This window comes from Berghia stephanieae, chromosome 2 (assembly GCF_034508935.2).
Source record: "Berghia stephanieae isolate SIO BIC M18660-M18661 chromosome 2, UCSD_Bste_1.3, whole genome shotgun sequence".
In the NCBI taxonomy this organism is placed as follows: Eukaryota; Metazoa; Mollusca; class Gastropoda; order Nudibranchia; family Aeolidiidae; genus Berghia; species Berghia stephanieae.
Window position 1 is genome coordinate 123,992,650 of NC_088361.1, and position 15,000 is coordinate 124,007,649.

Here is a 15,000-nt window from a genome sequence, read left to right on the forward strand (position 1 = left end):
ATTGTAATACTTCTATTAATGAAAAAAAAAACATATGACCTAGAGGGATTGTAATATCCAATTGGATCCAAAACATGCAAGTTTTAAAAAACATGAAATTTAAATCACTCCAATTCCTCTTTTACCGACAAATAAACAAAACAAAACAATAAAATATTGATCACAAATGTCCAAATGAAGAAAACCAGCAAACACACATTTAACAGTCACAAAAATTGAATCACTCCTGCATTGATTTTGAAGCGGCTTTCATTTCTGACTTTGTCTTTAAATTTTTTTCCTTCCCTAATATCAAACCATATAACAACTAATCACCATTATCTACAACATACAGTCAGGTTTTTTCTCTCTCTGGTTTCGTTGTCTTAAATAGACTGGATCCATTTAATCAGTAATGGTCAGGGTTTCTAGCCACTAGCCAAAAATCAAATATCATGTCATTATCTTTCAACATGCGTTCCTTTTTTTTGGTAAAATTGACGAGTGTAAAATATTTGTTTGAATCCGTTTTATAAGTTAACAGTAGCATTGTTCCAAAGTTTGGGGAGAAGGCACACCCACAACCTTGTACAACTTAGCCCATTTGTGCAAGAGGCAATCTTCCAAACATAATGTCATTCCTGTTTTATACACACATTTTATGGTGTTTTAACTGATTAATACTAGCATGTGTGTGTTTGTGTGTGTGTGTGTGTGTGTGTGTATTTTCAAAACTCTTGACATAATATTTTTTTTTTTTTTTGTCCATGCGATTTATTTTGTTGTTAATATTCATATGCTTCTAATTTTGATTAACCTTGAAGACACAAGATTTAATTTGATATTATTAAAATGCTTCTAGTTTTTTTTTTATTTTAGCTTCCACAACATGTACTTTGTAATCAAAATTTAAATGCATCTTATTTTTCCAGACTAACCTCATTGTGGTTTATTTTGTTGTTAAAATTCAAATGCTTCTAATTGTTTCTATATTAACCTCAAAGAGCTGTACTTTGCTGTTTTAATTCAAATGTTTATATTATTTTTAAAAATTTAAACAACCCCAAAGAGATTGACTCTGTGGTTAAAATACGAATGCCTAAGACTTTTCTTTTAAAACCTCAAAGGGATTCATTTTATTGAGAAAATATGCCTCTAATTTTGTTCTATATTAACCTCAAGAGATTTACTTTGTTGGTAAAATTAAAAAACCTCTGTTTTTCTGTATTAACCTCAACGACATTTACTTGATTGTTAAAATTCAAATACCTCTAATTTCTTTTATATAGTAGCCTCAAATAGATGACTTTGTTAGAAAACTTCAAAATCTTCTACTTTTTCTACACTAACCTCAATGCTATTTAATTATTTTTGTTAAATAGGGCAGAGCAGTTGTAACGTCAAACCTTCTAATTTTTCAATTCCAAAATCCTTGGAAGTGTATATGTAATCAGTTCTTCGAAGGACTAATAATGTAAACGAATAGGTTACAAATTGAATCATAAGTCATAAGGTAAAATAACTATTTTAGCAACAGGATGTATAGGCAGACTCCTAGGATTACAGGACGTAAAAGAGCGAGGTCGATGATCTTTATTGATGACCAGCATATATTTCAAATAGAATATAAGATACCATCACTTTGGAACCAGAAGATCAATTACACAAAGTATGTATCCAGTACTCTGGGAGAGTGGTTTTACACTTCCAATGAGATTGAAACCATTTTTTTTTTTTTTGACATCACACATTTGTTTCCTATTTCAAATGCTTCTAATCTTTTTCTAGATTAACCTAGATCAGATTTACTTTATCGGTAAAACTCAAAATGCAAAACTCCCTGCCAATATTTTCAAAGTATTACAATGAGTCGGATTCTACTGCCTTTTAACATTCAAATATATCATAATTTAAAGCACAAAATAAGTGCAAGGAAAACAACAGCAATGACATCACATAATTGTAAACAACAATCTTCCCATTAAATTATCATATCATGATTTACACAATTTAAAATGAACTGATTAATCTACCTCTGTAAAAAAAACCATTTTAAATTACAAAAATATTGTCGGATAATTATTTCTATTGTATTTTCATTATTGTAGAATAAACTTTTTTCATAAAAGAGAAAGTGGAGACGGTGATATAAAAATCCTTATAAAAATTAACCATAAAATTATTTTTTTTAAACTTCCTTAGAGCATCAATTTTTTTTTTTCCATTTATTGATCACAGAGTGTTTTTAACAAACTGATTTAGTCCATGAAGAAGATGGTGAAGATGAACATCAGATAAAGATAAGAGCGAAATTGTTTCAATAATTTCAAAGTGGGGAGGGGTTATTAAAAAGGCTTACATCTTGTCTTCATTAGCAAAAAACTTTATTGGATATAAGTTAGTTCAGTGCAGTATACAGGAGATTGTCGCTTTCCAAATCATTAGAAAAGTCAGCTAGAGATATAAGTGTCTCAACTACTATCACCACAATTTTTACTTCTTACACTTTTAATCTTAACTCTAGTAAAGTCTGAACAACCAGTTTCTAATTGGATGTTTTTCCTTCCCGCTGTGTCAAAGTTCTCATTTTAATTTCTTATGGCGGTTGGGTTGATCAGTGGGTTGATTAACAAAATTATCTTGAATGATCAAGCCTTGATGAACAAATCTCACATTCACAAGTCAAAAAGTTCCCCGGTGAACACATTACTAGATCATTAATGCTCATCTTGCATTTGTATCAAAATTATTATTTCTTTTTTTTTTAATTTATTTATTTGCAGCTGTCATATTGTAAGAGTGTTGTTTTTTAAATTTTAGTTCTAGCACTGAAATCCAAATCGATCTTAAGTCCAGTCTTCATTGATGACTCCCTTGGATACAATGTACAAACATGAAAAGCAAATGGTGGTGGAGGGTAGAGGGATGACAATCTCAACTAAAATGTACGAAAAAGAATTTATAGTAAATAAAAATTAGTATGCAAACTGCTGTTTTCTACATAGTTATAAAAAGTTGGAAACTTGGAAAATGTGATCGGTGAATAGATAAAGTGTAAAGAACCAGTAATTTGCGTATATCAGTGGATGTAACAGCAAAGTCATTTTTTTCTTCTTCAAAATGGTTCAAGATCATTTCCAATTTTGACATAAAACATAAAAACTGATAATCGAAATAAGGTGCAAACTGACATTACATTGAACATAAAACTTATCCATCCTCAAACTTGCAAAGGCATGCAGTATTTTAAACAATTATATTGTATCAATATTTATTATCTTCTTGACTGTTGAGTTGATTTGGTTATTGAAGCTTCGTTTTGTATTTTTGTTGTTGTTCTTTTTTAATTTCTAATTTGGACAATTTGTCCAAAAGGTGCAAACATCAAATCATGAATATGAAAGAACTCAGGTTTATATGTTGAACAAAAATTATTTTTTTTAAACCTAACAAACTCTATAAACAAACAAATATCAAAAGTCGTTATTTCCCATCCATGTTAAAATTTCCTGCAGGGCATACCAGGTGATGAACTGCTACATACCTCATTCACAATGTATTCTAAAAGCTCAAATATGGCCAGATTTCTCGGAGCCTCAGCAGTGCCCACCTGTGTTGGGACCAAATAGCTATTGCGGGTGCCTAAAAAAAGCAAGATTGAGAAGACGAGAACCCAGTTGCAGTTACAAAACAGAAAATAATAATGCACATTCAAAGCTTGACGTTTAGGAAAGAGAAGGAGTTGTCTTGTTTGGTTTTCTCTTCTTTATTTTTTTTTTTCTTTCTTTTCCTTCCAATGTAGTTGAACAAGCTGAAGAAAAAAGATCAACTCAGAACAGGATTCAATGACAGGCAAAAAAAAAGAAAAAAAAAGACAAGGAATAAATTCTTGACAAAGTAAAGAGTTCCACAGCACTGACGATGACAGTTGAGATACTCTGGAATGAATAACGAGGACAAATAAAAAACAAACAAAAAAACTAAACAAAAATAAGAAAATATAACACAAATAAATAAGAAAAATACTAAAGAAAAAAAAAAAAAAAAAAACAAAGAGAAGGGCAGAAAGAAGAGATGGATGAGAGAATGTGGTGAAAGTGTGAGTGGTATGTTGGAGAATAGGGGAGGAGGACGGGGGGAGGGGGGGTGGGATAGGGAATAAACGAGATACAACTTTGAAGGTATTGGTGATGTGATACACACATTGACTAGGATAAGGACAAAGTGGTGTACACATGTATGACCCTAAAGCCACAGGAGAAAAGAAATATGATACAATTAACATCTGATAAACATTTTTGTAAAAAAAAAAAATAATAATAATAAAAAAAATTATTAATTTAAATAAATAAATAAATAAAATCTTTTAAGAAAGGGAAAGTGTACGACAGACATATTTCAAAATACAGGAGAGTGAAATAATGATGACAATGTCACCTGATGACTGATGTGGAACGTATAATATATATAGATATATATATATATGAGAAATTACGACTGGAGCAACGAGGCTAATGACCACAAATTGTAACAAATGGAAATGTTTACAACAAAACTATTTAAGTATTGTTAACATCTTTAATGGAGTTAATAATTAATTTTCTTCTTTAAAAACGACATATAGGATTTAATAGTTCTTTAAAAATAAATTAGACTCTATTGTAAAAAAAATTCTTTTCGAAATCAATATTTTATTTTTTTCACTTTTTAAAAATTACTTTATACTTCTTATTGTCTGGTAAAAAAATTACTGTTGAAGATGAACTACAAAAATAAATTGCTTTCACAAAAACGTCCATTTCAAAAGACTAAGAAGAATCTGTGAGTGACACAAAACTAAACACTATCTAATGTCTGTTTCAAGAAAACTTGATAAACTTAAAAAGGTACGAGATCTAAACAGTAAATAATAATCCCCTTCTTTCACTGGCTAAGATGCCAAAATGTGATCTATTTTACTAGATTAATTTTTTTTTAAATAAAAAAATGCAAAGTTACAATAAAAATTATAATGCAAAGCACTAGTATGGCTTAGATTGAAACAACATACAACCTCCTGTCCCTGCAAGGTGTAACCAATACTGTCTACTATCTATACTATTCTATTTCAATACTGAAATGCAACTACACTCAACAATGTGTCATTATTTTTTTCTAAAATCAACATTAATTCTAAAAATAAATCTTAAAAAGTACACAGAAATATTTGTATTCCTCTGCATGACCTATTTGTGATGGAATTAATTATTTATCATTCTTTAAAGGTTTTTTTTTTTCATTTTAATCGATAAATTAACTTTATAATACTTCCTTCAATGTTAAAAATTGTTACTTTTCATAGTTTCAAGCGATCCATTTCTCAAGTGAATTATTTCTTCTTTTTCTTTATCTGGTTTACATTAATTATATAAAAAAGATATTATCTGAATCTGATGATCTCTCATAATATCATATATGTATGAAGATAATTGATTGTAAACAATTTTTGATATTACTATTTATATATTACATATAAACTTTCAGTTGAATTTGATAGTTAATTTTACAATTAAGGATGGTTCAAAATATCTCTCCTTTTTTTTTTTTAAATTTCATTTATTTATTAAGTTTTTGTTGTCATTTTGAAAATTAATCAAATATAAAAGTATGGAAAGAAAAACTTACTGAAAATATTTTGTTTACAGCGATTCTTTAAGCGTGATAAACTACCAAGTTTAAATTGAGAAATCTGAATTCATTTTTTTTTTCATCTTACTTTAAAATCATTAACTGAACAAACCATTCATATTGGGAGTAATAAAAAAATAAAATAAAATAGCAGGATCACATGATAACAATGTTGCAAAGGCCTAGTCCACTATTTTCAAAATCTTACAATGCTAGCAGGAGCAACAAAATAATACTTGTTAAAATGTGTACAAAATTGGAAACAACATAAGATACTAATCTTTAAAATGAAAACTCTTCAACTGAAAAGTGCGGCAGGAGGTTGCATGCATTCTTCTTCAGCTCATAATGATGAATGCACACGATGGACAACAAATGAATGAATGGATAGTAATGATAAAAATAATAATAATAATAATGATAGCAATACAAATGAAAGAAAATATTCTGAATGGAAAAAAAAAAAAATAATAAAGAGATAAATGTATACAATAAAAATAATGATGATAATAATAGTACAGCCGAATAGTTAGGTAAGTATTGGATGGACACCATGCTTGGAAGGATGTCATCAGGAGGTGGCGGCTTTACCTCATTGACTATATACTCTAGCAGTTCAAATATGGCCATGGGGAGAGGGCCGTCCCCGGTAAAAACTTCAATGTCTCCAGGACACGCTGGAAGGGAACTCGAAACATGAAATGGTGGTTTGGATTGATGGGACAAAGTTAATTGATGAAGAAGCAAGTTTACCACAAAACATCTTTAATAATTCTAGAACTACTAATGAAAATTGATATGATCAAATATAAAGAGAGTGTCACAGAGAAAAATAAGAGAGAGACATGAATTAATAGGTTTTTAACCAGAATTACAGACCCGCCTTAGAAAGTTAACAAACAAAAAAATTTAAATTTCTTTGGGTAAAATCCAAATTTGAAGACAAAAATCTATATAAACCCAAAATGCATGATTTACACACTTATCTATATAGATTGTCACTGTGTAGTGTATGCACATATATCCATTTCTGAGTAAAACAACCACATTTTCATTAATTTTTATTTTAAATTCAACTCCAAATTTGGCCTTAAAAATCGGTATGAGTGGAGGTCTGTTTCATTATCACATTGTGATATCTTATTTAATCAATTCATATCTCACTGGTAACAACCAGACATCTATAGGGAGGTCTTTTTAAAAATATCTAAATGGCGAATGACAATGACATTCTTTTCATATTACAGGCCAAAACTGATTTTGTTTTTTAAAAACAGAAGTCTTGCTATTGATTGGAAAATTTTAAAATGTTAAATATTTATAAAATATGTACACAATGTGATTAACATTATGACAAATGCGATTCTAACAAAGAGAGGGGGAAAAAATGTATTTCTTTTTAAAAACTGACAATTCCAAAATCATGCTCTCCATTATTAAACTATGCGTTTAAAAAATAATGTAGCCAAAGGTAAAGATGAAACGAAACATTTAAAATGTACAATTTATCAGACTAGACAGATTAAAACATTTGGAAGGACAACATATAATCTGACACAGTGATTATATTAGGTGTGATTTTATTTTAAAATGTAATCGTCAAGGTTGAAAAATGTAATAAACAAAAATGATTATAACAGCCTCAAAAAAACAAAAAAAAAAAGGAACAAAATACCTAACACAGAATGTTTCGGGCTCAAAACCCTTCTCTGTTTGTTTTTGTTTTTAAGGGTTTTATGGCACTTGCAACACATTAAGGTAATATCAGCGCCAGTAAAAAATGAAGAAAATGGGATGGTAAAAAGTTCTAGAATTACAATTAAAGCACCCAAGAAAAGGTAAGACAAAGAAGAATTGGTTCAAATAGGAAAGATGAAGAGTAAAGTACTTTGAGATCACCTAAAAGTCTCATCCAGACAGAAGCACACGTCCCAACTAATAAGGATACACTCAAATGTTTACAAATCATAGACAATATGTTAACAGAACATAATACAGTGCATAACAGAGAGATGATTTACAAGCCAAAAAATATCATCTCCCAAAACTATACATTTGACTGTTTCCCTCCCAGCTAGGGTATCCAGCCAGGGCCTGGACAAAACAAAGTCATCTCATTTCCAAGACAAAGACAGAAAGCATGTTGGAAAACATATATCGGGGGATAGAAGACACAGTAAGTGTCTGCCTGCCAACTATGGGAGGTCATGAACCCCACCCAGAAAACCCCTTTTCAGCCAACAACAAAAAACAATGAAAACATAAATATATTACTAAAAAAACAGATCAACGACAGAAAATATTTCTAAGTTGACTATCGGGGTTTTTTTGTAATGTATTTATGCTTTCATTGTTTTTTTTTTGTTGCAGACTGAAAAACGGTTTTGAGCCCGAAATGTTCCATATTTGGTAATTTGTTCTTTTTTTTTAAACCTGTTATATTCATTTTTGTTAATTACTTTTTACAGACCACAGCTTCTAGCAGCTTAGTATCACAAGGTTGAAAAGGAAAGTATGGTCATCTAGTGCAGGGAAGTGGAAACATGAGTTATGTTTAAAGAATGTAGACTGCAGACCCCAAAATCTTCCGACCTCTTGATGAGTTAAGGTCAGGGGTAAACATGAATCAACTTTTTGAATTAGACCATGACCAGAAGATTGAATGCTGCTCAACAAGACTTCAAGACAATGGAATTAAGTCAAATACTAAGGCAAGGCATTCTGTAACCATTCAATTCAATAACAGTCTATACTGAAATTTAGACAGAATAATCTAAAATACAGCCCGACATCAGTACTGACCATGATGTGAGAGAATGCATGTTTGTCAGCTCTATACATAAATGAGGCTACTCCAATCATTGATCACAATTCAGAATTAAAACATTACCATTCTTTTACACAATCAAATTTTCAGATGGCTGAAATTATACCAATTTCGAAATTAAGTCAATTAGAATAGTGTGTCTTTGTGTTAACTGGTTATACTTGGTGTGATATCAAATTGAGAAACCTTTCATACACACTTGTTCAGATCTTTCTTATACTTGGTGGACGAGCTGTCTCTTTTCCAGCAATAACAAAGGTTATGCAAGTGAGTATTAAACAAATGTCTTATAATATCAATAAAAACTCTTCATTAATATTTCATAAAATTATCAGTTTATCCAAAATGAAAAGCTTTTGTGATTAATACAAAAAAATTAAACTGTTTTAATCATCTAAGGTAGTAAAAAAGTAAAGTTAAAGTTGAAGATGCCAATATTGTCAATAAAATAATATATGAAGACATTAATAAATGCAACAACAAAAAAAGGGAAGTGGGGAACCTGTAGCTCAATTAGAGAAGCATCAGACTCTCACTCAACTGAACTTGGGTTTCAACTGACATTTCTGTCAAAACTGTCTTGACCTCCTTCCTAGACCAGCAGTGGTTGAATAACCCGGTCCAATATTCAATCTGTACTTTTGTCGCAAACAGTGCCCCTATTTTGAAGGTAGCAAGCATTTGTAAGTTTCATATTACTCACAAGCAGATCAATGGATCTGATGGCTCTATAAATAGACTTCCATACTAATATAACCAAAATATCTATAGATAAATCATTTTCACAATGGGGGAAGGGCATTAAACATGGAACTGAATAACTTACCTTTGAGAGGTTTCCCCGTTCTAGCAGCTTCTAAATGTTCTTGGTCTGCATTTTCCCCAAAGATACTGGCCAGATCATTGGGCTCTGGTGGTGGGACCGGGTATCTTCCAATGGACATCTCAACCAAGGACAAACCAAGGCTCCAAATGTCGGACTGTACAGAATAGTGAGTGCCCTGCAATCTCTCAGGCTAAAATAAAATTTTAAAAGCACAATATTAGAGCGGTAAATTTTTTTAAAAAATGTTTAACATCATAAACTGAATAGGTTTTAACAAAAAATGTATGGCACAATTGAACTTCATCTGTACATTCTGTGTGAAAATCACCTTTACTTAAGAACTAGAGATAGAGATACAGTCCAAATACGAAATTGTCTCTGGTACTTTCATGGTTAGAATGAGACATCTCGGTGAAAAGAAATTGAGCTCTAAATAGCATGATTTATCACTGTCATAGTAAAACAAAAATCTAAAAATACCTTGGATCAACAACTGCCCCCAAAAGTTTCCATCAATTTAATAAGCAACAAATTTATGGAGCCATGCTAATTTCTAGCAAATGGGTATCGTAATTCAGATTTGGCACATAATTTCCTTATTTTTGACACAAATAAATTCAAAAGATGGCAACCCCATTATAAAACCCTTTTATGATAAAATTGTATGTAACACAGTTTTTAATTCTAAGTCGAAAGAAAATCCCAGTGCCTCCAACAAGATTATAACCCTATGTTTTACATTTAAAAACACAAAAAAGACCAAAAAAAAAAAAAAAAAAGACAAAAAAGACCAACAACAAAAAAAAAAAAATACTTACAGCCATATAGGATCTGGTTCCAACGAAAGAATTAGCCATTGAATCTATCAACTGACCACTAACACCAAAATCACAGATTTTTATTTCTCCCCTGGAGTTGACAAGAATGTTTGAAGGCTTCACATCTGCAAAGTAAAATAAAAGTAAAATTCCATAACCTAACTTACAAATATGGTCAATATTTGCTAACCTCTTGACAAATGAATCAGGTGAATTTTAAACTATTATCTTTTTGCTTCAAGTACCGTGCCAAGTGGACAACATACCTAGATCCACCATCACCCTCCCACCCCCAGTACTGTTTCAATGAGCTGCCCAGCCTGCCTATTTTTATCATTTATGACGGACCTGCATTGTCTTGCTTGTTTCATCACTGAAATGCCAATTGTTTTGTGCAAAGGAAGTAATGATGGATTAGTGCAGTGTGAACCATGCATTATTCACAAAGGATTTTGATAGTTTCTGTTAACTCTGTTTCTCAATCTATTGTATCTTTTAAATAAATGCTATTTCTATCTTTAAGTATTTATTAATTCTCTTTTTTTTAGTTTTGTAATTTTTAAGTAAAAGTCAGAAAGTCAAACATAAGCGGAGTTTTTTTTCCGACAGTGAAGCATGCTTTAAATGTGTAAATTTATATCGTAAAAATTCTGTTTTGTACCCTGAGCATGCTTATAGCTGGATCATGCTTGTAGCCAGAGTGCTTACGAAAAGAGACCACTGTAGTACATACAAGAGAGATGACTTGCATGGAAAAAAATATCATCTCTCAAAAAAAGGAACTATATATGTCTGCTTCCCTCCCAGCTCCTTGCCAGGACCCAGAAAAAAATAACAAAATGACCAACGTCAATCCAGGTCAAAGATGGAGAGCAACATGGAAAGGGAAAACAAATATATATGCTTGGAAGTCACAGCAAAAGTGACTTCTCTCCCTACCAATGGAGGACAGATGCAGGACAACCAAATGCAGCTTCCGTATTAGGTTTATAAAAAATTCATAATTTTTAGTAATTTGATCAGGAAATAAAATGCCCCCAAACTTGTAAAAAAACTGTAATTTTTAATTTTTCACTAAAGGATCAGTATGAGTGGTATGCGAGACAATTCTATCTGTGTCATCCATGTATAGACAGGCTAGATTTCAAGAGAAATCATCGTCAATCTATTTTTTTTTTCTCACCCTGTCACAACTGTCAGACTTGCTATTACTATCCACGTCATTTATCACTATTACCAGTTGATCCATGAAAACTTGTGTAACCCATGTCAATTGAAAACTGATAAGGTTAATGGAACTAACCTCTGTGAATAATTTGATGTTTTTCCCTCAAGTATGACAATCCTTTCAAAACCTGAAAATCAAATATAATAAACATGAAAAGAATTCAAAACACAGACCTATTTTGGCAAATTTCAAATGACCATTAACCATTCAAGGTATAAATTAAAAACTTTTAGACATAAGACTCATATTTCTTGAGGATTATAAAGTCTGTTTTAACTGAAACACAAAACCAATTATAAATATCTAGTTGAAAAAGTGGGTGAGAAATAGTCAAATGGTTAAGAAATATAATTATACATTCTTACCGCAAAGTTTATAATGCCTAAAATTGGCTCTGGGATCCTTCCAGCTTTGCGCAATATTAAATCTAATGAGCCCCCATCCTGTAAAAAATGATCAAAAATGGATAAGTCAGTTGTTTAACAAGTAATTTTAAGAGTGACTTTTCAACAGTAACAAAATGCAAGTGCTGAAAATAATGTTATGCAGTGTTAAGTTGTGGACCATAGAGAGTATTAAAACAAAATAATAATAATAAAACAGCAATACCATAAATTAGGTCTGTCGAGATGACTTGATATCTTTAAACTTTACCTAATGCATTACCATTTAACAATAATTTTGTTGTTGGTTGGAGGAAGCTTTTAGTCTGAAATGTTCCTCGCTAAATCAAGCATCATTTTTTTTTTTCATTTTGAAGCTGTGTTGCTACAATTTATTAAGAATTTTTTTTTTTAATTTTACAAAGGAATATGTATGACGTATGTACAACAGCAGCCACAAATGATAATTTAAATGAATTTTTTCCCTTTTTTTCTTTTTAAAAAAAAAATTGCCAGCACAATGCTATTATTTTTAAACACAATAAAATTTCAATAGCTATTTCAAAAACAATGAATTATTATACAAACCATATATTCCATACAAATGCTGATTTCCCCATCACTGTAAAAAGCACCATAAAATCCAACTATATACGGAGAGTTGCATTCATGTAGTACTTTGAGTTCTCTGATGATTTGATTTCTAACGGTTGGTTTTATTTCCAAATGGATGAGCTGAAATTTTGTTAAATGTCAAAATTATTTCCAGCAATAGGAAAGCTTTCAGGCACATATGTCTTGTTTTGTTTCTTTTTACAGTACTAAATATCAAACATTTTATTATTTAAGACATTTATCAAGAAAAACCCATCCAATTTTGTTACAGCAATGTTTACAATAGAAAATAAAGATAACATAATTTTGAGAAACACATTAGGAGATAGATAATGAAAAAATATCCTAGATTTTTATCTAATAAGTGATACTTAAATAAAAATGTGAACAGGGGAGAAGAAAGAGGCTTTTACTACACTAATCTTAAAAGTAAAGGAATAGAATTAAGCATGTAGAACAGACATTGCTCTAAATCTGATCATTTGCTAAAAAGTGATGTTTTTAATTGTTTAAATTCAATTAATTTCTTTTAGTTAGCCAATGACTATTCACTCTTTCCCCTAAATACACTCCACTTAATGCACAATTTACATGATTTTGAGCAATAATTAGGGAGACCTTAAAAGACTGATCACAGACTTTAAGAAAAATCTCTATGATTTCTTTTTTTTTTTTAAATATGCATCAATAACTAGTGAACTTATGAAGTTTAAGAGAAAAAGAAAAAGAAATAATGACAATCTTTATTGTTTTTTATTCTCTCCCCCCCCCCCCCCCCCCATCATTTCACTTTCTTAACATATTCATAGAGTCAAATTACACATCCAGCAGATTGCTGCATTATGGGCATATTGCGATCCAATAAACCGCCAAATCTGGATGTACTTCTACTTTCCATTATTCTAACAATCAGGTTTTTTCCTGTTTTATATTTTATTTACCTTTCTTGCCATTACCAATCCTGTGGGATGATGTAAAACTTTAGTAACCACACCCCCATTTCCGGCACCAAGCTCCCCTAGTTTCTCACAATCTTCCTCTGTCAATTCACCAATCTTTTGTTTCTGAGAGAGAAACTCTTTTAACCTTTCTCTTTGTTGATCATCTATGTCAAGTTCTTGAAGCTTTTGTCGCAAGGCCTCCATATTAGCTTGATTGCCATTTTGCCGACTGCGAATAGAGAAAAATATTTGTATCTTAAGATAAATTTAGCCCATACCATTCTATGATCATTAATAAAACCGTGAAAATGGCTGTGTAAATTATTGATAAAAGAAATCCAGTGACATCCAATTTTTTCTTTTAAGCCAGGTCATCAATCAAAGGAAGACGGCAAATAACGAGGCACAAAACATAATCAGATGATGAATAATATTCAAATGCAATGCACATCCTCTTGTTTGTTTTAAACTGGGAAATAACCAATTAATACATCGCAACATATCGGACCAAACAATTTAGTTTTCAGAAAATACCTGACCTTTGCCTATTGAGCTAAATATTAATAAATCAGAGGAAACTCAAGTTTTATCAACAAGTGAAACACAAAGCATAATTTAAAAAAAACACAGGCTCAACACTTTAAAATGAAAGATTTTTTTTCAAGCTTCCCTGTCCACCTTATTTATCTTAAATTTTAGACAGAGTAGAGTAAATACATTCTTCAAACCTTTTCCAAGATAAAATGTTTTCATTTAACAAAAGCGAAACATATTAATATTAATGAGGGGTTTAGATATTCAAGTAAATTAATCATAGGACATCATGAAATCTGGTTCTGGTACAAGATCATGTAAACTAAGTGAAAAGACAATCACTGTAGGAAGCTTATATTTATTGTTGTAGATAGTTGTAGGTGTGTAAAAGTGTAGCAATGACTATTTTCTTTCTTTCTATTTTTTGTTGTTGAGGGAATCACTGATTAATAATCAAAGCCTTATCTCGTCCGAGTAAATATCTTTTTGAGGTTTGAAAACCCATCCATACTTTTTTTTAAAAGGTGTCCATTTTTTTATTTTTTTATTCCAATGACCCCTTGCCCCGCCCTAGCAAAGAAAAAACAAATGTTCAAACATTTTTAACTTTAACGATGAAAAAAAAAAGGGAAAAAAATCATATATTAAATTCCTATAAATTGGTTAGCCTGGTGAAAACTGATGAGAATTTTAATTTAACCTATTGTGAATGAATGTTTACATGAAACAAACTCAATTTCGTGAAAATTATGAAAATAAAAAAAATATAAATCACTCTCCACGGGGATGCACTCGTCACTCATGCACCGAAAAACACAAGTCCTAGATTCTCGATATGGTTCAAAGTCTAACTTACTCGCTTCCATCACCAGAAGGTTCTGATACTGATATAGTCAAATTCAACTTATTTTTCCCTTTAGGCATCTTGTCTTCTTGATCAATAACAAATTCAGAAATGAAACCGACTTCACTTTCACATTCAACTGCCCAAGTCCCAAGGCTGAGCCAGAGCAAACCTAAGTCATCCGACACACAAAAACAATGATTATTATGCGCACAAATGTACGCTCAACCTAGGAAATCATTTTTGATGTGATCCATAGAATTTATAACAATTAGTAAATGCGTCCCAGAGAAATGAAAGACAAGTCTGCAATGTCAAAAAATCCAGCATCCATACAT

At 31.0% G+C, this 15,000-nt stretch overlaps 1 protein-coding gene across 2 annotated transcripts in view; it reads right to left on the reverse strand.

Annotated features, from left to right (window-relative positions):
• Window positions 1–15,000, reverse strand: part of LOC144966503 (dual specificity mitogen-activated protein kinase kinase 1-like) — a 23,002-nt gene that overhangs the window by 7,936 nt on the left and 66 nt on the right. The window contains exons 1-8 of one of the 2 annotated variants that reach the window (XM_078903120.1): window positions 14,675–15,000; window positions 13,285–13,513; window positions 12,317–12,463; window positions 11,711–11,788; window positions 11,421–11,472; window positions 10,118–10,242; window positions 9,300–9,489; window positions 3,524–3,621 (exon numbers count right to left, since the gene is read on the reverse strand). The exon at window positions 14,675–15,000 is cut by the window's right edge and continues 66 nt beyond it. In XM_078903120.1, coding sequence (XP_078759246.1) covers window positions 3,524–3,621; window positions 9,300–9,489; window positions 10,118–10,242; window positions 11,421–11,472; window positions 11,711–11,788; window positions 12,317–12,463; window positions 13,285–13,513; window positions 14,675–14,742 — 987 coding nt within the window. In that variant the 5' untranslated portion in view covers window positions 14,743–15,000. Of the gene's footprint in view, window positions 1–3,523; window positions 3,622–6,237; window positions 6,324–9,299; window positions 9,490–10,117; window positions 10,243–11,420; window positions 11,473–11,710; window positions 11,789–12,316; window positions 12,464–13,284; window positions 13,514–14,674 lie in introns of both variants that reach the window. The other variant, XM_078903121.1, reaches the window with a different exon arrangement.